Source organism: Pinus tabuliformis, chromosome 7 (genome assembly GCF_031772625.1).
Source record: "Pinus tabuliformis cultivar Carrire ecotype Pingquan chromosome 7, CPIR1, whole genome shotgun sequence".
Taxonomy (NCBI): Eukaryota; Viridiplantae; Streptophyta; class Pinopsida; order Pinales; family Pinaceae; genus Pinus; species Pinus tabuliformis.
Genome location: NC_142293.1, coordinates 242,190,826 through 242,216,074, shown reverse-complemented (window position 1 = coordinate 242,216,074; position 25,249 = coordinate 242,190,826). Strand labels below are relative to the sequence as shown.

At 37.8% G+C, this 25,249-nt stretch overlaps 2 protein-coding genes across 3 annotated transcripts in view; both read left to right on the top strand.

Annotated features, from left to right (window-relative positions):
* Positions 1-16,904, top strand: part of LOC149246761 (UDP-N-acetylglucosamine diphosphorylase 2-like) — an 82,699-nt gene extending 65,795 nt beyond the window's left edge. Inside the window, exons 13-16 of one of the 2 annotated variants that reach the window (XM_089458017.1) lie at positions 461-528; positions 8,673-8,787; positions 8,947-9,103; positions 16,721-16,904. In XM_089458017.1, the coding sequence (XP_089314143.1) occupies positions 461-528; positions 8,673-8,787; positions 8,947-9,103; positions 16,721-16,818 (438 nt within the window). In that variant the 3' untranslated portion in view covers positions 16,819-16,904. Of the gene's footprint in view, positions 1-460; positions 529-8,672; positions 8,788-8,946; positions 9,104-16,720 lie in introns of those variants that run through there. The other variant, XR_016266554.1, reaches the window with a different exon arrangement.
* A 4,682-nt stretch (positions 16,905-21,586) lies between these two features.
* Positions 21,587-24,911, top strand: LOC149246760 (uncharacterized). Its single transcript, XM_089455747.1, has 2 exons — positions 21,587-24,089; positions 24,213-24,911. Exon 1 carries the CDS (start codon positions 22,152-22,154, stop codon positions 23,835-23,837), a length of 1,686 nt encoding a protein of 561 aa, XP_089311873.1. The 5' UTR covers positions 21,587-22,151; the 3' UTR covers positions 23,838-24,089; positions 24,213-24,911.
* The last annotated feature ends 338 nt before the right edge of the window (positions 24,912-25,249 follow it).

Below are 25,249 nucleotides of genomic sequence, written 5' to 3'. Positions count from 1 at the left end.
ATAATAGTGAAATCTAATTTAATGTTAAATTAAATATTATTATGGCAAAATATGCTAAAATATAAAGGAAAACAGTGTTGCACATAGTGTAACTGAATTCACTTGGAATTTATTTCTGATGTGGATGGCTGTTTGTGTGTGCTTAAAAATCATGACCCTGCTTATCTGCTCTTTGGTATAATGGGATATAACTTTTAAATAGTGAGACACGGATTTTATGGTTCATTTCGACTATGTTAAAGAAGTACCTTTCATAACTTGACTTGAGTTCTGGCAATGAGATTGTACAACCTGACAATTCTTGTTATTGGTAAAATTGTTTTTGGGTTGTATGTAAAGAATATTCTTTTTGTGATAATTTTACCTTGAGTATTACTAGTGAGTAGAAAATTGCTTGTTAGTTTTTTATCTTTATGTTTTTGTATCACTCTGGCTTAATTGGTTCTTCTTAACATGACAGGTATGCTTGCACATGTTTTCTTTGGACTTCTTGAACCAGGTTACCGAAGAGCTTGAACAGGACAGCATGTGGGTATTCTCTCTTACATTTCTGTTGTAGGCCAGATGTGGTGCTTTCATGTACATTGTTTATTTTTGAATAATTTGTGCCATGGTTTCTTTCTCTCCTTTCTGTTTATTTATTTATTATAATTTTTGAAGATTTGTAGCATTTGTGGATAGATAGGAATATCAAACAGTCTGCATGCAGAAGTTGTTATATCAACATTTATTTGTAGTCTGTGCCTTTTTATGACTAGCAGATATTGCGTTAGTAGAATATGTCATTCAATAAAACATTTCTGTTGTTGGAATGTTAGACAAGTTCTCATATGGAAGAGATGTTACTGTGAAATGTGATTTTTGGGAACAAAGAAATTTCAGCAGTCTATTCAAATGAAACTATGCAAAACAAAATCATTAGTTATCAATGATTCAGTATCCAAATTCTGAATTTGGCAGGCTTAGCACGTGTTTTATTATCAGATGACAGAAATATGTTGTTGTTCATTACTTTTTACAGCTCAGAATTAGAAGCGTCTTTGTCAAAAGTGTTGGTACTAGAGTGTTTTGATTGTTAGTCTTCTGCAAATATATTAATGCTGAAGTCTCAAAATATTCCAAACAATATTATGACAAGACATTGCCTTTATGATGCATAATATAATTTGAAAAAGTTTGGCAGGTGACTGTCATATATGTGAGTGTCATTTAACTTATCCTGAATTAATGGTTTGAAATGTTTGGTAAAAATGTCTTAAGAATTACCAGACCTTCTAATTCCCAAGAAGTGCTGCTGACTTGGCTATCCAAGCAAGTTTGAGGAGTTATGAATATGTGGAATAGTATTTGAGTATGTGCTTTTTCAAGTTTGCTAAATTCCTCAACTATGTCTCTATCCTGTTGCCGCAAAATCTAGCAGGTTTTGTAGAGGGGTGCTCTACAAGGCAAGCACTAGACCAAGTGACAACAATGAAATGTGGCCCACTGTCACCACAACCACTACCCCCTGCTCTTTATGGAATTTCACCAATGGGAGGAGTCCTGATATGTATGTCACCTAAAAGATATTCTAGTTTTAGAGGTTCAAGATGACATAATAGCCCACTCAAGGATGGCTCGCCTTAAGGACGAGGTTCAAACTATGAGAAAAGGCAATTCACATCCCAAGTAAAGGGCAAATTGAGGTAACACAAGACCTAGGGTTTGCTTGTGTTGGACACCTAATCCTCTAAGAATTGGTGTGGAATGTGAACAGTCAAAGGGAGTCCAAGAGACCTTCGAATATGGAATCCAACGGTCACTCCAATGTATTATAAATGTACATCTAAGTTAATAAGAAATGCAATTCATTGTTTTATCATTCAGGTCCAGATCTCTTCACATTCCATGTGCGTCTAACATGGTATCAGAGCCTGGGAATTCTGGTGCTGCTCTAGATTGAGCCATTGGTTTTGTGGCCTCTCTGTGCATATCAGTTCTGCCATCAATTAGTGAATGTCTTGTCAGCTAAATTCTAGTTGTGTTCTCTTGTCATAGAGTCAAAATAAAATAAATAGAAAAAGACAAGCATTCTCAGCTCAGTGTTTCTACCGTTCTGGCTTGTCAGGTGTCTCAAACCAACCTCTGCATCGCAGATCTACCGCTTCAACTTGCCATGCTACCAATTATCTGTCATCCACTTGACTCGCCTCTCTGCTGTCAGCCTACATTCCTTGGCTCAGGCTCAAAATTTAACAAGAACCACAAGCAGGCAGCCCACTAAAAGCATTTTTACTGCTAATGTATATTTCTTTGCCTTTAGAAACATTTTTCCTCTTCTTGCATGTTAGTTATGCACTAGAATATAGAGATACTGCCTACTTACAAGGATAGTGCCCACTGCAATTGCAGAGACCTGCTCAAGTCTCATTATAAGAGAGCGTGATCATTGTTTTAATTAGTGTTTTCAATTTCTTGAGGGAATAGATTTTTTGTAAAAGCTATCTCTGAATTTGTTGATGTTGCCTCCACCAACGTTGTCATCATTTTCAACCAACGATTTTCTCTGTTGACTGTCGCTTAAACCGCATGGGACTTAGCCCATTTGAACTCATTGTCACGATTCTTCAAGAGAATTCATTTGCATGCACATAGGTAAGGTGAATTTGAGGATAAGGGGCGTTGCAGGTGAAAGAAAGCAGAGGACTATAGTGCACAACCATGCACACAGTCAACTGCGTTTATTGATCCAAAACGGCTCTGCTGGCTTATTAGACTTAGTGCCTAAGGGTCAAATTTCTTGATTCGGCTAAAGGTTTAATGATCCAAGGCTTCTGTTGAATTGCCTTGCAAAAGATCTTCAGAGCAGTTAATTCTTTTGAGGTTATTCTTCAGATCCAAGAATTTTTTTAGGGAAAGGATTCTTGAAGATTTTTGTTGACATTTTGAAGCTTTTGTGCTTTAAGGGGAGGTTTCGGTTGTGGCCTGCTTCGACACCATCAAAGTTAGCCTGCCTGAAGATTAGAAGGTTGAAGGGAATTCAAAACAATTTGGCATTGTATTGAATGCAGGAACGGTGAATGAAGCAATGAGTTTCTCCTTCTATTATGTGTGTTGAATGAAGTTGTTGCGGGATGGGTTTTAGGGAAGAACAAACGAACTTTGCGGAATCCCTAATGGTGATGGTCTTTGATTCGTAGTCCACATCTTGGACCAAAAACGGCCCACGAGGAGTTAGGGGGAGGAGAACGCTGGCGCCCTCCGCATTTTTCTTGCAGCGCAGGAGATTTCTGTAGGGGAAAGCCCTAGAGTATTTTTCCAGCCCGAATGGGGGATGCATGGTTATATTTCCGCAGGAGCTGTGGCACTTTTCGCCATTAATGCTGCTATTGCTATGACAACTGGAACTCACTGCAATTAAGATGCATGTTATTCTTAAAATCTAAACTGAGATTTTGGATCTGTTTATGGTTGGCGCTCAGTAAACCCAAAAACAAATCTGCAAGATTTGATCGTTGCCCTACTTACTGGCTGCATTGCTTTAAATTTCATGGCAGTAGGCTGAGCTGGTTGAGAGTTGGTTGATACAATTAATTTATATGACAGTCAGTCCAATTGTATATGTGAGTTGATCTATATCAAAGCAACTATTTGACATAAAATAAATAAAAGTATTCCCCAGCGGCAAGAAAGCATATATAAGCTTGGTGAATGTGTGAGAATGCAACATTAAATATAACGTTCAATAGTTTGAATGCACCTGTGCGATGTATATGGTTCGATGCTTAAATTTTGCATATGAACTTGTAAAAGGAAGCAGTGAGTTCGAGTCGCCTGCTCCAGTTGTGAAGATTATTACAACGAAAAATGAAGGTTGGTTTATAACTTTATGTTTATGGTGTTCATTCACCATTGGACATTCACTGTTGTGTTGAATATGCGTGGAATTTGAGTTGTTGATAAAATGGTGAAATTGACAATTTATTAGAGTTATTGAGAAATCTAATTGTGTCTACTGCTGAAAGCACACTTAAAATCAGCAAGGACACTCTTTCTGATATTCAAACCTGTTTGCAAAATGCACAAGAGAAGATAGAGTTTTTACAACTTGAATCACAGTTACAGAGAGATGAGTTACAACAGAAAAGGCATCCTTTTGAACATGTTTTCGTTCAGAACAATTTTCTATCTGATTTTGAAACAGGATCCTATCAGTAGCCAACAAGTCATCAAGTCAATAAGGTTGAGGTTGATTCAGATCAAGTGCTCATTTCAGAAGCAGATTTGAATACAGGTGTGGAAATTCAGTTTGCACTTCCCAAGCCAATCATCAAACCTTGGGAAGAGCTTGTCAACAAAAAGCATAGAACAAGTCTTGGATATGATAAGGAGGCGCCCTTTCATATTCCAGATTACTCAACGCCCATCTAGTTTTAGAGCACTGGATTTCTTTATCACTGTTCATCTTTAGTTGTTTTAGATTCTAATCCTCTTCCACAACAACCACAACAAAATGTTAAATGCCAACATTGTGAACAAGTTGGCCATCTGAAAGATCACTGTTTTGATTTTCATCCATGTGAGCACTGTCATAAAACCACTCATCATTCAAACATATGCTTCAGAAACAAACCTCCTGCAAGAACAAAGATTCACCTTGGATGGGTTGCTTCTTGGCAATGGGCTTCAAGAGCCAAGAAGATATTTCAGTCATATGACATAATTTGTTCTAGAGTACTGAACAGTCTTGCATTTGAGTTTGCTCCATCATCTCACTTTGTATCTGGCAATGGGGGAAATGATGGTCATATACAAGCTTCGAAGTTTCATCAAGCAAGTTTGAGCCACAACTTGCCATACCAGATTCAGAGTTGTAGCCAGAGTGGTTGGTGGTCAGCCTTAAATCATCTATGCGGGGTGAGACCTCCCTTTTTAGGCTGAGCTTCTCCCTCTTCAAAGAATTGGGGACACTTCCTCTAGCAAAAAACTTTAACTTCTTGCCAGTTTTGGAATAGTTCTAGGAATTGCGTTAAGCATTCTAAAGTTGGTGGTCATCCTTAAACCACTGCAGGTTGATACCTCTCTTTTCAGATTGAGGTTCTCCCTTTTTATGTAGGTTGCAGACCTCCCTTTTCCAGGCTGAAGGTCTCCCTCTTCAAAGCATCAGCAGCACTTCCTCTAGCAAAAGACTTTAACTTCTTGCTAGATTCGGAAGAGTTCTAGGAACTGCACTAAGCGTTCTAGTGTTGGTGGTCATCCCTAAACCACCCTTTTATACCAACATTTCAGAGAGCACATTCAGCCTAGTGCTGCCATGCATTTTTGCACATTTTGTATTACAACTCTCTTCTTGGACTTATACATAACCCCTCAGTTCAAGGGGGGGAATGTTGGATATCTAATCCTCTAAGGGTTGGTGTGGAATGTGAACAATCAAAGGGAGTCCAAGAGACCTTGGAATATGGAATCCAACAATCACTCCAATGTATTATGAATGTACATCTAAGTTAATAAGAAATGCAATTCACTGTTTTATCATTCAAAATCCAGATCTCTTCACATTCCATGTGCGTCTAACAACTTGATATATTGTGAGATGGGACGACCTAAGGTCAAGATGCCAAGAAAATGCTTCAAATAATGAGTATTAGCAAGGTAAAGGCACATGAAACCTTCGACAAGCCCTCAAGTTGAAGCTATAACAAACTAGGGTTTTTATCTTAGGGCAAGAGAATTATGGATAAAATTGGAAAGAATGGCCACCAAGGGGAATGATTTTGAGGCGACTACTACAACCCTTGATGTTGAGACCTTCCAATACCAAAAATTCCTCTTCCTTGCCAATTTGCACTAATCCCTAGTTGGGCTACTTGGCCTTAAGAGGGCCGAATTAGAGAAAGAAAGAGAATTCAAATTCAGGATAAAAATGACTTGATCACCAACATGACATGGCTAGTGCCTAGTCCTTGGGTTGATGGAGCCTATGAAGGTGATATATTAGCCAATTCTTGCAAAGGAGTAAGGATGTTTGATGCACTAGCACAATTTCTAACTATTGCCTTTGTGAGGGATTGATGTCACCTAGGTGAGTTACAATCAAGATTCACTAAGGGAAATGTCATATACATTTCATATATGAGTAATGCATGCAATTATGGCATCTAGACTATAATATTGTTTTTCAATAAATTAGGGTAAATAAAAAAACCCCAGATCATCAATACATTCCATACATTAGACATAAGCATAGGAATTGTTCAAAAATAGGCACACTTACAAGATGAAAATGCATGAACATTCCATTATCAATCCAAGACAACTTCACCAATGTCAAGATTGATCTCTAATAGCCAAGTATACTCCATAGGTCACATCTTGTCAAAGATAAAAGAGGTCGAAATTCTCTGAAGAGGCTAAATTGTCCAATTGATGATGATGAAGAGTCATAATTATTAATTATTAGTCTAAAGCCCCTACTAACAAGTCAAATTACAACGAAACCCTTGCATTACAAGTCAACCCAACTAGCTTATACATAAAAGCAAAAGAAATCCCACATGTGTGAGCCGTGAGGCCTTCGAGGCTGGCATCATCTGTAAAAAAAGCTCCAAATGCCAAGCGTGGGTGCTCTAGAGTGCCACGTGTGATGTGGAAGCACCTAAAAATTATCCTTTGATGGTTGGCCCATAAATCTCTGTCAATGGCGCTATGTGGTCCCCAAATCCCAGTTGGGGCACCACAAAGGTGTCTCCTGTGTCCACAACTGTGAAAAGTGTCCATCTATACTCCAACTTTGAGGGTTTTCGAGGTGCTACTAGCCCTCCCAAGTCTTTGAAGGCGAGACCATCCTCATTTGGACCCTGAATCAACTGTCATCCCTCATAAAGTGCCAAGGTTGACTTGGGGGCATGATGGGTCCATGCATATCATCTTGAAGAATCATCAAATGTAGTGCAAAGTGGCAGAACATCCTAGTTGCAGTAGGTGCCCAGGGGTAGGTATGATGTGCTGCTGCTATTGCTCGGAGACCCAAGGCTCTCAATGCTTCACCTGTGGGTGCCAATATACTTCTTTGGGGCCTAGGTACTTGTGGGTAAGGTTCCCAGGTCATGGGTTGCTGAACCACCTAACAATCACAACATAATGTCTAGTGAAAGCAACCAGTCATTAGGGACAATAATCATTATTGCATCTAAGTGAACTTGCAATGGTGTCTCCTCCCTAGGTCTTAGTGGCTAAAGGACAACCCATTAGGTGTTTCCAACCCCCTAGGGGAAGTAACATTGCTTCATTCCACCCTTCAATTGATAGGTGTTAGTGAACAATAATGATGGTACGACGGGGAGAAGAATTCATGGCCAAGTGCCATTGTCAAAAGGGCTAACATGATGGGGATCCACATCCTGAGTGTATAGATGCAAGGAGGGAGCAATCGTGGATGCATGCGTTACCAACTCGGTCGTTGTTTTCCCACACCTCGTGTGCCTTTTGCTTTTGCTTGATTTTACCTTGTATTCTGGCTCGTAGCCCAAAGGGTTAGAGCTTGCTTTGAATGATGTATGGCAGTGGTATTACTCCTTAAGGATGTGCCATTTCATTGTTCATCGGGGTTGGGACATGCAAGGGTTCCTCTATGGTGTAATGGAGCAACATGTGCTCAGGAACCGTGTGATGACCATAATGAGTGAGGTAGGCTCATGCTAGGCTTTTGCCCATGTGCAATCTTTTGCATTTTGATACTCTTTTTATTTTATTTTGTGGCCATGATATGCTCTTTCTTTTTCTTTTAGTTGCATCAACCTACCAGGGAAATTTCTGGGCCCTAACTAGGTATGAGGATGTATGGGTGCCAAATCCCAGAGAACCAATGGTCATTTGAACCTGAAGAATGGATGTGAGATAAGGGCTTGTAATGTATGATGGAAAGTGGTAATTATGGAATGGGGATAGATGGAACTATGCTGTCTCAATCAGGACTTTCCAAGTAGTGCCCCTCCTATACCCATTGGGCCATTAGGGGTGGTCCCATTGGATTAGGATTGACGATTGACCCCCTAATTAAGGTGAGGGAACAAGATCACCGTCAAAACCCATCTTTCTTCCAGGTCACCCCATAATCCATATCAAATGCCCAAATGCAAACAAGCATGAGTACCCGATTGCGAAATGAATGAAATACCTTTTGATTGAAAGCTCACCATCGTCCATGTGCTCATGCCGGATGGGTGAGAGGCATATGGCTGCTGCAGGTGGTGGAGATATAATGGCACATCATCAACTAGTGGTGGCTGTATGGGGCTGCACGGCTTGCCGGCTGGATGTGAAGAATAGGTGAAAAGTTTTCTCCTATAGGGTTGCTCATTTTGGTGGGTAACATAGCCCAAAACTTAAAAGTGATTGAGGAGTTATCTGTAGGACTGGCTGCTGAGAGCTCAAATTGGTTTGAGCTTAGTTAAAGCTTGTTACCCTTCTGTTAGTTACTTGATGTCAAATTATAAATTCAGTGGTGTCCTGATGAAGTTTTAAGAACACTTTATATGAACAGTAATCTAATATTTTTTGGTATGGTTTTGTAGTTATTTTATTTTTTGCATTGATAAAAATGTGAAAGTATGGAATTTTTTAGAGTGATGCCCCAGTGATGTTATGCCAAAGTCATAAGTATATTCTCACATGTTTTGCTGGGTTACCAGCTATCATCTGGCAGAGAAGAAAATGCCTTCTGTTGACGGGCATATATTGGGCATAAAGTTGGAGCAATTTATATTTGATGCATTTCCTTATGCACCTTCAATGGCCCTCTTTGAGGTTAGTGTCCAATTTTATTGGTTTTCCTCATTTGTATTCACGCTTTTGTTCCCTTAGAGTTCAATGTTTGATTCCTATGCCCTAGCCTCTTCTTTTCCTATTTAGTATTTATCATCAAATATTATTTTTGTTAAGAGTCTATTGATAATCTGTGTGCAGGTGTTGCGTGAAGAAGAGTTTGCACCTGTTAAAAATGCCAGTGGCAATGCGACTGATACACCTGAAACTGCTCGAATTCTTGTTCTCCATCTTCATACTCGTTGGGTTATTGCTGCTGGTGGTTTTGTGACACATTCAGTGCCTTTGTACACAACTGGTAAAACATTAGTCATGCTTAGGAGTATTGGTTAATTTTTTGTTTTAACCATTATATTTCTTATATCATGGTATGTTTGAATGGAAGATATGGATTTAATGCTTCTGCATGGAATCATAAGATAGGTATGCCTTTTAGTTCAAACCACATTAGAATAGAAAACAGACATGGATGTTGTTTTGCATGTGCACGCTTATACATGTATGTACCCATGTGGCACATATTACCCTGAACTGATCGTTGACAATTTGTTAAACTATGCACATTTATGTATCTTTGTAATAATAGCTTGATCATAGAACATACAGATTTTATGGGTCCTCCACTATTTCAAATACTTGAAGTCTGTGGAGAAGAAGAAAGCGCTTGGATTCCTATTTTGCATTTATAGAAAGTGAGCTAGAGCATAATGGGGATATTTAATCTTATATAAAGCATGATCGCTATTCATGAAAATCTATAGAGGTAGTATTATTTCCACTGGTTATATGTATTATATATCATTAAATATTCTATTTCAATAAACCTTTACAACACCATACATGGACATTATCTTAATACCCTAATATGATCTATATATCTTGATTCTTTATTGATCCGTGGTGTGAAAGGAAACAAAATGAGCATTGAGGGTAATTTTAGAAATTAATGCTCATTGTTATATTGTTTGTCATGTTAGCAGTGCCACATGAACATTGGAAACATCTAATGCTAAAGATAAATTTAAGAAATTGGTTGACTGAATATGGTTTATGCTATCTTGTTGAAATAAGACATGCATAAAATTTGCATGAATTATATTTAGTTAGGATAACGTTTTAAAATGAAAAATACTAAACATACTTTGCCTATTCAATTTTTTTCAAGCATTAGCACAATAAACCTTTACAACACAATACATGGACATTATCTTGATACCTTAGTATGATCTATAAATTTATTGATCTCTGGTGCGAAAGAAAACAAAATTACCATTAATTGTAATGTTAGAAATTAATCCTCATTTGGTATGTTGGTTGTATGCTAGCAGGGGCACAGAAAATTGGAAACATCTATATGCTGAAGATAAATTTAGGAAATTAGTCGACTAGATCCCAGTGCATGCAATCTTTGTTGAAATAAGACATGCATTAAATTTGCTTGAATTGTAATTAGTTAGGATAAGGTTCTAAAATGAAAAATACTAATTTTTTTTTGCCTATTCCTAGCAATTTTTTTTAAGCACTAGAAATAGTGCTTCTCATTTGAGAAAGAATGTTTATAATTAGTTTATTTTAGGTTAGTTTCATAAAACCTGAAGAACTATTTTTATTTTCAATCTCCAAGTTTGCCAGAATTTTTTACTGTAACCTATGAGATATGTTGTAAAAGAATGAGAAATTCCGTTAGCAAACTTTTGCAGGTTGTGCTCTTTCCTTAATCTATTACAGATTTGAAATTTAATATTCTTTATGGTTGAGTCAACAAAAGCACATCTGAATTTTATCTCTTGTCATCAATATACAAAACAGCAGTGGCCTGTCCCCACCCCCAGGGACCCTGTCCGCTGTGTTTCCTTGTTTTGTGGGAGTTAGGGATTGCATGGGAAGTAGTACCTTTTTTTCAGAGTTCATCCTTGGGGATATGGGGGATGTCTCCCATGCCCCTTGGTTGTTTCCCCTGAAAGTGGAGATGTCTCCCCCTGGCTAGGTAGGGGATGTCCAAACTTCTTGTGATGGTTTTGGGGGATATGTCTGGACATCCTCTGTCCAAGTCGGTACGCATGTAGTACCTGTTCTTCAACAAGAAAATAGTTACTCACTGGTTTTAAATGGAGAATAAGAACTGCTACAAGAAATAAGAAATCCTCCATATGAGCTGAGACCAATATATTATAAGAAATATGACCTGTTGATTGTTACATACATGGCATTTCCGCACCAAATTTACTGAACAAGTCACAAATGCTTAAAACAAGAAAAACTGCGAGGAAGGAGTTTGAAGTTGAGATTCTGTAATTATCATGTATATAGACAACTACCTGATGATACAAATTTTATAGTTATGCCTCTTGTACAAGATTATTGTTCTTCTATGAATATCTTAAACATGAGTATCTGGCTTCAATCTGGAGATATTTCTACTTTCGGCATAGGGTTCAGCCCTCTTCATTGACTGGAAACAAATATGGGCACAGCTTGCATCTGTAAAAAATAGTAAATTCCTTCTAAAAATATTGAAGTTGATTCAATAGGGTATAAGTTATAAACAGTTGAGTTAAAGTTGCTTTTGTGTTTATGCTTAACATGCTCAATTTACGACCTGATCTAATATGGTATCATGACCTATATTTTTTTTAAAAGTACTCTAGTTTCATCAAATTCCAAGAACACTAATTTATTTAGCTTGATCCTGGAACTTAAAAGTCTAAAACTGCACAAAGGATTAAATGCCCCATTTTTTCTTTTGTTAAAATTGATAGTAGTTGGCAATACCTTTGTACATAACTTTCCAGCATAACCTTCCCCCAACAATTTTGGTATCTGTTTCCTCAGTGCTGATTTTTCTTAGCATTAGCCTGTGTTTATTCTATATGATTTCGCCGTCACAGATTTTAGCATTCCAAGTAATCACGAGCTTACAATTCAAGGAAATCAAAGAGGTTGAGGCTCTGATATGCCTCTGTCTTAGGATAGGCACTCCAAGTTTGGTCAGGAGGCAAATGGCCATTAGAGAATGTTATTGTTATGATGGGTTTCAAGTTTCAACTAGTGTTCCATGGGGACGTGTCCCCCAGGGTGGGGTGCGCGCTCCCCACATTTCCCACGCACCTGGGATGGAGGGATGTCTGTGGAAACATTTCCCCATGTCCCTATTTTGGGGAAACTCGGGGAGATAGAGGGGGGAGTGTTTCCCTAATTTGGGGGACACATTTCCCCAAAAGAGGTGCTTGTGGGTGTCCCCCCTCAAAAGGGCTTGGCACACCATGAATTTTGCTGTAAAACACCAATTTTAAGTGGGGAAGCCTAATATTCAACCCTAGGGCCCTACCAATGCTATGTAATTAATGGTAATGTTAAATTCTTAATTAGTGTTAATGTTTCATTTTCATCTTTTTACTTGAATTTTTAACATTACCATTAATTGACTTGGCATGTTTGAGAGGGGTTCTGAGCTCATTGGATTTCAAATGGAGAGTAGAATTTTAGATCCCACTCAAAACCCAACAAACTTTTCAGGATTTTAGGATTTGGGGATTGCATTGTTTCCATTAGATTCTATCATGTATGAGGGTATAGAACTAACATTTAATCAAGAACACCAAGCACTTTATTCACCTCAATGTTGGTGACATTGCTTATTGAGCTCCTCTGTCATTAACCTTGTAAAATTGTCTCCATCACTCAAACAAAATCAAGACTTGACATGTTAAGCTTTTTTCCATCTTATTTTAATGCTTGGATGGTGATATTGATGATGAGGATCCCAGTATACATGATGATTTTGATGATATAAAATCAAGACTTGACATGTTAAGCTTTTTTCTATCTTATTTTAATGCTTGGATGGTGATATTGATGATGAGGATCCCAGTATACATGATGATTTTGATGATATGTAGGTATTTGTTGTAGCATGAATTTTTTTGGACTATATGCACCCTTGCTATATATGAGAAACTTTGCATATTTGTGTATAAATGGTTTGGATCCATAGGGATGCATATGAACATTTAACGTATTTTTTTTTTCAAAATTTGAATATTTATGTATTTTCTGGTCGACCCATTTTTGGTCTGTTTTTTTTTCCAGTTTTCAATTTTGGGGTCTACCGGTTTGGTTCTGATAACTTTGGTTCATTGCCCATTGTTTATATTTAGTTTGAACTTTTGAGTCTTGACTCTAGTTGTTGATGACCTTAGACCAAGTCTTTGACTTCTCACTTTTTTATTTATTTTGAGTTGTAATTTCAATTTTTTTTTTGAAGGAAAAATTGTAATTTTTAGGAAAAAAATTGGAAATTACATGCTGCATATGCACTTTTGTGCATTCAAAGATGCTGTACATATAAAGAACAACCATCCACTAACTAGATTAAACCCAGAACTTTTATGAGGCCTTGATTTTGTCCCACAAAAGTTTGATCAACCAACATCATCATACCAAAAAAGTATAAAAAAACACAAAGTTCTCCTAGTCACCTGGAAATCGTAGTGCATCGATATAAACACAGCTAGAAAAGAAGTGAATTATAACTTTGGTTCATTGCCCATTGTTTATATTTAGTTTGAACTTTTGAGTCTTGACTCTAGTTGTTGATGACCTTAGATCAAGTCTTTGACTTCTCACTTTTTATTTATTTTGAGTTTGAGTAATTTCAATTTTTTTTTGAAGGAAAAATTGTAATTTTTATGGAAAAAGTAGGAAATTACATGCTGCATATGCACTTTTGTGCATTCAAAGAGGCTGTACATATAAAGAACAACCATCCACTAGCTAGATTAAACCCAGACATTTTATGAGGCCTTGATTTTGTCCCACAAAAGTTTGATCAACCAACATCATCATACCAAAAAAGTATAAAAAAACTCAAAGTTCTCCTAGTCACCTGGGAATCGTAGTGCATCGATATAAACATAGCTAAAAAAGAAGTGAAATATAACTATCATTCAGGATCCCTGACCAATTGAATGCCTTTTATAAAACGCATGTGGTAATATACAAAAGCTATGTCTTCTATTTGTTCCATCTTCCACGAGCCCATAATTTGCATAGCACCTGCTTTAGAGAGAGCATCGACATGTGTGTTCCTTTCCCCCAAAAAGGAAGTCTAGATGAAGTTGCACTTTTCGCCATTGAATCTCGTCCAGAGTCCTCCCTCGTTCTGCCTATCTTCAACCTTGCATCCATGTCCATATTCATAGGTTCAGCTGTAGCCTACCAAGTGCTCTTAGGAACGGACGTGGGCCCCTCCAGACCATGCCCCATCTCCTTACCATAATTCTACTCCCTGAAAGTTTTGCATCCTTTTTTACCCAAGAAAGGGAGATGACAATCCCAGAGAACATGGCCCACCTTATGGCATCTACGACACCTAAAAGGGATGCCCCAGTAGTCCCGTAAATGTCGATGGGAGAGACCTCAATAAAAAATATTCAATTATGGAAGCAACCCCTCACGAGAGTCCAAATTAACCATGATCCTGGCAATGGTCATTCTTCTGCTTTCTTCAAATGACTTATCCTCCAAAAAAAGATCCTAGCTTGTTTCCAATGTGCCTAGGCCTTGAACATGTCCATATTCCAAAGCTTAGGGGGTAACTTTGGAAGTCTAACCCATATCGGAGCTAGCCCCAATTGCTCCGTGCTAGCATAAAAAAGTTGAGTCCATCGTTTCAAGAGAATCAACACTAAATCTATACACTAGGTTTTACTCATCACCTAGCTGGCCACTTTGTAAAAGAAAATTTGAACATGAACCACCCTCCGGCAAAAGTACTTATCTTAAGGAGTTCACGAAGCTCCTTTTGCCATTCTCATTCAACCCAAGCATGCAACAACTCCAAAAAATGTCTACCCCTCGCTCGACCGACCACCACTCTCTCAGAGGTGTCCATCACATCCCCCAATTGAACACCCTCCCCTAGCACCAAATTCTCCTCAATAGACTTAACCTTGACACATTTACCTTTTTTCCTTTTCTTGCCTAGCTGTTGATGGCTTGCTAGACTGATCTGAGCGCCTACGGTTTCTGGCGGCATGTCCAAAACCCCATCTCGAACCCCATATCTTTTGTTGGCCTCTTCCACCACAACCACATAATTTTTAGTACCAGTGGCCTGATTCCCTTGAAACCCTAAAGGGTCACCTTCCTCCTCCTTGCTTCCATTACCCTCGACCAACCCTCTTCCTTTGCTTTTGTCCAACCCTAAGCCTGTAAGCACATTCTCATTTCCCCCTGCCTCTGCCACAACCCGCTCAAGCTTAGAGCCATAAGGAGAAGCTCAAATGAAGGAACCTCTTCCTGGATATCCAAAGGAGATCTGGAAAAAAGGCCTACACCGGAAAGCATTTCAAAATAAAAAAACCCTAATGAGTGCGTCGATCCTAACTCGGAAGACCACTACTTGCATTGCACAAACAAACTTACAGTAGAAGAGGTAAATTCTGAGACCGCCCAATCCGACTCCAAACGCTGAAGAGTGGTGAAAACCCCAATGCTTGTAGTGCCAACTGTTACCCTAGATCCCAGCTCATACGTCTGAGGTGGCTGCTCAGTCTAGATGGTAGAATAGTTGTTAGTGTCAAATGAAAAATTCATCTCATCCTCCATTTCTCCACCATACATGTGCCTAAACATCCCTAAACCACTAGCATGAAAGGAGCAGCTGACAAGTATGATACCATATTCAAGTACCAGCAACACTACAAACTAAAGACTTCCAGTGACATATTATTATCTGACCCCTCTTGCAAAACCCTCACTACAAACCCAGTTTCGATGCGCACCGCAGAGCCCCCGATGCGCCGAGTAATTTCAATTTACTATTCCAGTCTTCAGACTTGAATATCTACTTTTTTGCTCAGTACTAATCAGGTTCAAGAATAATGAATGATGAATTTAAACAAATGTATACCATATTTTACAATTTCTATTTCACTGAATCATTTATGATGCATGAATCAATGTATTTCAATATTGAAGCTGAATTTATATATAATATATACACTTGGATGTCCCCCTGTCCCCACTTGAATTTCTCTAAATTTGGGGTTCTTGCACACGTCTCCCTTGTGCGTTGCCCCGTTCCTGTGTCCCCGTCCTGGAAACTTGGTGGAACATTGGTTTCGACATATTCAAACATCATTATCTGGAGAAAAAGATTAGGGCTGTCAAAAATGTACCTATTCTCATGGTAATTTATTTCAGCATATCAATAACTTCATTGTATTGTTGATTACACTGAGTGATCAAAAGCGGAACAAGGCATTGATATGTTACCGATCATAATTTTGTTACATCTCTGGCAGCTTTAGTGTTCTTAGATTTAGGATTGGGACCTTGCTGGGTTGAGTTGAGCTCAAGACCTTTTCCCTCTAAAGAAGGGCTGACCAGGAGAAACCCTTTTAACTCAGGGTTGACCTTTGTCAACCTGGAAGGACTGTCAGAGCTGGACCTTACTTTAGAAGGGTTGACGTTCAGAGTGTGTTTTAAGATGAAAACGAAAGGTTCACTTAATAATGGTATTAATAAAGCTGTTGCATTAGCATTACTTTAATTTGTTATTGGAAGGAAGGGGCAAAGCTTTGAAACTAACATTACAGCTCTGTTTCATTATGCATACCAAACTTACAGTTTAGTTTGTCAAACACATGTTTGTATGTTACTAGCTAGATATGCATACCGAACTTACAGTTTAGTTTATCAAACACATGTTTGTATCTTTGCTAGGTTTCCAGGATATGCATCAAGACATCATTCTTCTGTATGCGCTCTATAGAGTGGTTAAGTAAATGCATGATGTCTTCTCAACATTGTTACACAGATAGTATTTTCCTTATTACAAAATAACTTGTTATTTTCCAATTTAGTAACTATTTTAATAGAAAATGAGATAAACATATCTAAATCTGTGCAGGGGTGGAGGTCTCACCACTTTGCTCTTATGCGGGAGAAAATTTAGAAGATGTTTGCCGAGGGCGGACTTTCCATGCTCCATGCGAGCTCACGGCTTAGGTGGAATTGTGATTAATAACTGTTGCAGTTTTAGAATGAATCTCTTTACAAATTCAGCAATTGAAATTATTTGTGACAGGGTAGAAGCGATTGGTTCCAGTGGTAGAGGTATGCATTGATTATTGGCAACATAAGTTTTTTCATTGTTCAGTTGATTTTTGTTAGCAGTACTGTTTATAGAACTTTGAAATCTTGTTTGTTGAACTAGGATTAAATTTCTTGCAAGTAGATTTGCACATACTCTGGCTGAGATTAATTGTTTGATAGTGATGGACAACTCCTGCATTATGTATGTTTTTATCCTTACAAAATATTTATATGCAAAGTGTCTGCTGTGGAGTCAGTAATACATATACATACATTAGAGATTTTAAGGATTACTGTGTTGTTCTTATCAGTTGGTGTTCTAAATTCACAACCGTGGATTCAGTAATACATTAGAGATTTTAAGGATTACTGTGCTGTTCTTACCAGTTGGTGTTGTAAACTATCTACTGTGGAGTCAGTAATACTTCAGAAATTTTAATGATTACTGTGTTGTGCTTACCAGTTGGTGTTCATAGTCAAATATGCCTTTTGTTATCTGACATGGTTAGCAGTGCAGATCCATTTTTCAATCTGTCATTTAAAATTGTTTAGACCTTAATATCTTTCTGTTGTCTTGTTTGTTTCTACATCAGGTATTTAAATTGCATGGACTATGAAGGTGTTGAAGCATTATAAATTTGTAAGTTGGGAGAGTAGCATCATCAGGCACTGATGTTCAATTTTGTTGTCTGTATTTGGCAGTTTTAGTTTGGCATTTGAGTTCACAGTAGGAATTAGAAATTTGATCCTGCTATCCTATTAGGCCTCTGGTCTTAATGTTTTCTTGTGCATTTATATATGTTGGTGTTTAGCTTATGTTGCTAATTACATTAAAACAGCAGCTGCTCGTATAAATTGTGTTAGGGCAGGCTGCTCATGATGTTATTGCTAAATGGGCTAATATCTCATTAGTTGTCTAAAACTTCTGTTGAAGATGTCATGTGAACATGTCATTTTCTTTAGGAGCTTCATCAATGTGCTACATAATTCAAATTTATTTTAGGTATTTCATAAAAGCAGAAATCACATGCAATCTTTTATGTTCGAAATTCATTAAATGATTATCATAATATTTCAAATCCAGAATTAGTGATTTTATGGATCTTGATAAATAAAATGCATGGGCAGCACTCCACTACTCTACAGTTTAATTCCCTCAATCCATTACATGCTTAAACATTCTAATTGGTGATTGGTTTGAGCATTTTGTAATTTGTTTTGGAAAGTCAGTTCAATCCATTGTATGTTTAAAGTTTAAACATTATAATTGTAATTGATTATATAAAATATTTGCTTTATTCAAAAGGGAACTGAAGTCCCATAGAGGGAACTTGTGCTAACATGGAGAAAATAAAAGGATGTTTTATGGCATTGCTAATTGTCTCTACCCAATGGTCATCCCACTATCTTATCTAAATTTAGTAATGGAGGTGTAAACTATTAAGATATATTTGACAAGGACACGATAAAACCAAAAACATGTTTTGTTACATCTTTCAAAAGATATGAAGGAATCTGATTAAAAACATTTGGTTTCTATGGCTTACTATGTGATAAAAAACATGTGTTGTTGTGTCTTTCTTAAGTGTAAAGGCACTTGATTAAAAACTTCCAGTTTCTATGGCTTACCAACTGGAGAATGATGCTTTAATATAAAAAACATTCAGTTTCCATGGCTTGCCAACTGGACAATGATGCTTTAATATAAGGTCCTTTTGTGATGGTATTTATAGCTATGATAAATATATCGAATCTCTCTAAGACTATTAATATATGGCTTCCCTGTAACACACTGATAAATATATGGGACCTCTCTACGACTATTAGCATATGCCATATGGCTTCCCTGTAAGACTATGATAAATATATAGAACCTCTCTAAGACTATTAGTATATGGCTTCCCTGTAAGACTATGATAAATATATGGAATCTCTCTAATCTCTTTAAAACTATTAGTATATGGCGTCCTGTAAGGCTATGATAAATATATGGAATCTCTCTAAGACTATTAGTAGTAGCACATTGGTTAGAGAGAAGCATCACACATCCACATAATTGGCCCAACCATAACCAAAAGAGAGCATTAAGGGAGTGAAGTCCCATGGAGGGAACTTGTGTTAATATGGAGAAAATAAAAGAATCTTTTATGGCATTTCTAAATGTCTCTACGCAATGGTCATCCCACTATCTTATCTAAATTATGTAATGGAGGTGTAAACTATTAAGATATATTTGACAAGGACGGTGATAAAACCAAAAACATGTTTGCTACATCTTTCAAAAGACATGAAGGAATCTGATTAAAAACATTTGGTTTCTATGGCTTACTATGTTATAGAAAAACATATTTTGTTACGTCTTTCTCAAGTGTAAAGGCATATGATTAAAAACATTCAGTTTCTATGGCTTACCAACTGGAGAATGATGCTTTAATATAAAACATCAAGTTTCCATGGCTTGCCAACTGGACAATGATATGCTTTAATATAAGGTCCTTTTGTGACGGTATTTATAGCTAATGATAAATATATCGAATCTCTTTAAGACTATTAGTATATGGCTTCCCTGCAAGGCTATGATAAATATATGGAATCTCTCTAATCTCTTTAAAACTATTAGTATATGGCGTCCTGTAAGACTATGATAAATATATGGAATCTCTCTAAGATTATTAGTATATGGCTCCCCTGTAGCACATTGGTTAGAGAGAAGCATCACACATCCACATAATTGGCCCAACCATAACCAAAAGAGAGCATTAAGGGAGTGAAGTCATTACTACATTGCCGAAATTGGCCCAACCATGACCAAAAGAGAGCATTAAGGAGTGAAGTCATTACTCCATTGTCGAGGGCAGCTGAGCACTAGGAAAAGGTGAAAGAAAGAGAGTAAATATTACTTATTAGATCTGATTTAATGTGCTTAGGTAGGGTTAATTGATTTCACAAGGTACTGTGATCAAGTTTCCAAGAGTTCTATAATAGTAAGAAATGGAAATAGCATTTAGAAAGGAAACTAGACGAACCCTCTAATTAATTTGTGTTCTAACTAATGAACAAAAGGAAACGAAGCCAACGCAAAAAAGGAGGAAGGAAAATATGCTACATGGGTTAAAGGAAAACTTGAAACCTCTTGTGAAAAACCAGTAAGAGTTGAGCCTCTTGCATCTCTGCCCATATCTACTTGCAAGATACCTTGAAAATCCTGTCCAAGGCAAAGCAATGTATATACAATATAAGGTTTATCAAATAATAACAATAAATATAATACCCAATGTAATAGATCTTTGTGTTCCCTCAATTGTGAGGTGTTCTCATTGTAGTGAGTGAACTAGTAGCCCGCTTTGGGTGATCTAGGAAAACACTAATGGAAAGACCCTAGATCCAAGCTGACCAATGTGACAGGAGGAAGAAAGCAAAACCAACTGAGAACATACTTGTGAGGGGGAGTCTTTGTTGTGAGAGGGATTGAGAAGATAGTAAATCCAAGAACACAAGAGCTTAAGAAGTTGGTGATCTTTTAGTCACAAATTTTGGAGACTTTCAATGCTTTAGAGAGTAAGAATACCTTTTAAAACAAATGAAATAAAGTTATTTATTGACAAGTGAATGACCTAGTGGCATCGAGGGGATGTCAAATAATTGTTGGGCAAAATCCCTGCATTGGGTAGGTTCATACATGAGTTTGATCGATGAAACACGAGTTGAGTTTTCCCAGCTAGCGAGAGGGTCATCATCCATGCTGTGGTCTGTAGGTCACGAGTTATACAAATCCATGAGTAACAATGGTGGATCGAACATAGAATTGGTGTATTGCACACTATATGCGAAGCATGAAACTTGAGATTATATTTTCAGTTAACCCTTGTGTACCCTCAAATGGATTTGAGAACATTTGAAACCTGCCAAATGCATCATTGACTAATCAAGTGATCAAAATTAGACATGCACATCGAAGTCTATCCAAGAGGAAGAGAATGTCCATGGAAGGAGATCCCAAAAAGGTTAGACGAGGCCAAGTAATGATCTAGGAAAGATATCAAATGACCTTACCAAGGTACTAGACAAGGGTTAAAAACTTACATTCATACATCTTGGCCTACATGATGGGCTACACAAGGAAAGGCTGTCGGCACATATAAAACTATCATAGAAGGTGTTGTAACCCTGGAGACAATACCCGATTGTAGAGGAAACAATGACCAAACATCAAAATATTTTGAAACTTTCGAAAAATGAGCAGACCTTCGATAAATTAGTTGGATTGCAATAAGTCTTTGAAACCCTAAAAGCTCATTTCTTTCAACCAAATAGGCCAATTTCTCAGAAGCTGCAGATTTAAATCAGATTTAATCAACTTTGAAGAGTGATAGAAGAATGAAGGATAAGGACTAATCCCTCGAGTAATAAAGAATTCAAGAGACTAGAACCCCAAGAGGCATTGCATTTAACATTCAAGATTCCAATGGAATATAACTATGTGTTTTCTAACATTTGAAATTATCAGTGTTGTTAAAATCGCGATTTTATCGGAAAATCGCGATTTTTTCCTCTGCCCGATCAAATCGCGATTTTTATCCGTAAAAATCGCCACTTTTTTTTTATACCGATTTTTATCGAAAAAATCGCGATTTTTTGAAAATATCGCGATTTTTTCGAAAAAATTGCGATTTTTTGCGTAAAAATCGTGGGAGGCGCGGGCAGCGGGGTTTTATATGGCAAATTCGATTTTTTTTTAATTCATTGTGCTGTCGCCGCGCAGAGGAGGAGGAGAAGAGGTGAGGGAGAGGAGCTGAAGGGTTTCCGTCGGATTTGGGAGCGAATCCAAGCGTTTTTAGGAGGAATCCAAGCCAAGATCACCAATTTGTCCATAAAAGAGGTATGTAGATTAATTTTTTTTGGTTTTGCTTCTATAAAAACTTTGGTTTTCATTGTTTTTAAAGAATTTTTTGAAATTTTTCATTGATTTGGGATGGGTAATTTGTTATGACTATGAGAACCAATTTTTTATTTTTATTTTCTCATTTTTTTTAAACAATGTTTATTTTTTTTGAATTTTCATTGTTTTTTGGCATTTGCCATTGGCATTTGGTTAGGTAACTTGGGTTTAGAAATTGGGATTTTGGAAATAATTAACTTGTAATTTTGCAAATGCTAAATTGTAATTTGTATTATGTAATCCTAAATTCCTATTTCCTAATCCTTATTTTTCCATAGGTTTGCAAATTCAAAATTCAAAAACAAACATGCCAAGGAAATTGGATCCTTTCTGGGAATATGGTGACCCTAAAACTCCGAATGATAGACAAAACTTGTATTGCAAGTTGTGTGGAAAGGAAATATTCGGGGGGGTGTACAGGTTGAAGTTCCACCTTGCACAAATCCCTGGACATGATGTGGGGCCCTGTCTAAATACAAATGCTGAAATTATCCAAAAAGCCATGAGAGCATTGGCAGAATTAGAGCACACTAGAGATGCCAAAGAAGAACTCAAAAGGCAACTAAAAAGGTCAGTTGAAGGAAGTGGGCCAAGTGGCACTGGTTCTACTGCAGCGTCAGTCAATCCGGTAGCTGCATCATCATATTTTGTTCCTCGAACCACACCTGGTTCACAACCAACTATTGGTTCAATGCTAAAAAGAACTGAAAAAGAACAAGCTGACAAGTTGATGACAAAATTTCTCCTCTGGAGTGATATTCCTTTCAGCATTGTAAGGAGTAATCCATTTTTCCAACCTACTGTTGATGCTATTGCCAGTGTTGGCCCGGGGTACAAAATCCCTTCTCTTCATGATTTCAGAGGCCGGCTTCTTCAAGATGAAAAGCGTGACTGCACCCAAAGATTGGAGGATTTTAGGGCATCATGGGCACAAACAGGATGCACTGTTATGTCAGATGGTTGGACTGACCAAAAGGGGAGAACCCTTATAAACTTCTTGGTTAGTTGTCCCAAGGGGACTATGTTTATCAAATCTGTTGATGCAACTCATCAAATCAAAGATGCAAGAACTTTATGTGATTTGCTGGATGTGTTTATTTTGGAGGTGGGTGCAGAAAATGTTGTCCAAGTCATAACGGACAATGCTGCAAATTATGTTGCTGCTGGTAGAATGCTTATGGACAGGCATCCTGCTTTATTTTGGACACCTTGTGCTGCCCATTGTATTGATTTGATGTTAGAGGACATAGGGAAAATTCCCTTTGTCAAAAAGGTTGTTGACTCATCAAAAAGCATCACAAAATTTATTTACAATCACACATCTGTGCTTAGCTTGATGAGAAAATGCACCAACAACAAAGAGTTGGTGCGCCCCGCCATTACACGGTTTGCGACGAGTTTCATATCTCTTCAATCCCTCTTGAATTCTATGTGGGATTTGAAGAGAATGTTTCTTTCAGAGGAGTGGCGTGCTTCGTCAATGAGCCGCAAACCAGAAGGAGAGGCCGTCTGCAAACTAGTTTCATACCAGGAAGACTTCTGGGCGGGAGTGCAGGAGGTGTGCGCTGTTACAGAACCTTTGGTAAAGGTTCTTCGGTTGGTTGATGGTGAGAAGCCCGCAATGGGCTATTTGTATGAAGCCATGGACAGGGCCAAAGAAGCCATTCGGTCCTACTATGATGATAAGGGAGATGATGGGTTTCAGAGACAACTCCTATGGGAAGTCATTGATGAGCGATGGAACAACACACTCCATCGTCCCATTCATGCTGCTGGGCTTTTCCTGAACCCTGCATTTTCTTATGCATGTGGGTTTAATTTTGATGTTGAGGTCGTGGAAGGATTATTAACCTGTGTCCAGAAGATGGTGAGATCTCCAGAAGAACGTATGGAGATCTCTAGACAAATTGAGCAATATAAGTTGTCAGGTGGCACATTTGGCTTTGAGATGGCTGTCATTGATAGGACGATTAAAATGCCAGGTATTTTTTAGTTTGTAGTATGTACTTTGTAACTTTGTTTCAACTTTCAAATTTCATTGTTTCTTCAAATTCCATTTTTTTCTTATGTTTATTTAAAATTTTATTTGTAATTTTGTTGTAGACGCATGGTGGAAGATGTATGGTGGCAGAGTACCCCTTTTGCAAAATCTTGCCGTACGCATCCTCAGCCAAACATGCAGCTCCTCGGGATGTGAGTGCAATTGGAGTGTATTTGAAAAAATACACAACAAGAAGCGCAATAGGTTAACACTTAAACATTTAAAATATTGCAAATTTCCAAATAAATTTTTGAATTCATTAAAGTTTTAAACAATATTTTTTTTATAATATTAATTATTAATTATTATTTCATGAACTTTGTACAGGTTGGAGTCCCATAGACTTAATGACATGGTCTATGTCTACTACAATCTTCGATTGTGGGTGAGACAACTAGAGAAGAGTAAGACACCTGATACGGAAGCCATCTCATTGGATGGGATTGACACCACTGCTGAATGGAGGGTTGAGACCGAGAGGCCTCTCATGGATCCCACTGAGGATTGGTTAGTGCAGGATGAGGGGGAGGAGGAGGGGGAGCAGGAGGAGGAGCAGGAGCAGGAGGAGGAGGAGTTGGAGGAGCAGGAGGAGGAGGTGACACCGCCTACCCGGGCTACCCGGGCTACCACTACCACCAGTAGAGGACGTGGTCTCCGTCCACCTAAGCCTCCTGTAGCTGCTACTACTAGTTCTTCAGCTTCTAGAGCACGTCAGACTCCACTGCCATTTCCACCAGCACAGGCACCAGCGTCTACATCTAGAGGGAAAGAGAAAGCTGTGCCATTTTCTCGCAAGAGGGGCAGAGGAAATCAATAGGATTAGACTTTCATTTTATTGTATATGACATTATGACATGATGCGATACATTATCATATTTTTTGTTGATATTTTGAGGCTGAGTTGGACTTGGGACTCAGGACTTACTATTCAGGACATGATTCAATGTTATGTGTGATTTTAGCGCTAGAAATGATATTAAACATCTTATATATTAGTTTTTTTATCATATTTATGTGTCAATGTATTTATTTTATGTTGTAGATGGTTTAGATATTAAAAAAATTGAAAAAAAATGAAAAAAAATGAATATTTTTGTGCCAAACGCTTTTTTCCCGCTTTTTTCCGCCTTTTTCCCGCTTTTGTCGATTTTTTCCGCTTTTTTCCCGGCGCCGATTAAATCCCGATCGCGCTTTGTGCAACATTGGAAATTATATTGTATCAATTCCACAAGATCAAAAGGTGCATTCGAAACAAATTGAATCTCCTGCAAATCTTTTAATCTCATCTCATTAAAATAAATTTTGTTAAGGTCATGCATGTACTCATTCTTGAACATAATAATTTATTTCAAACATTCCAGAAC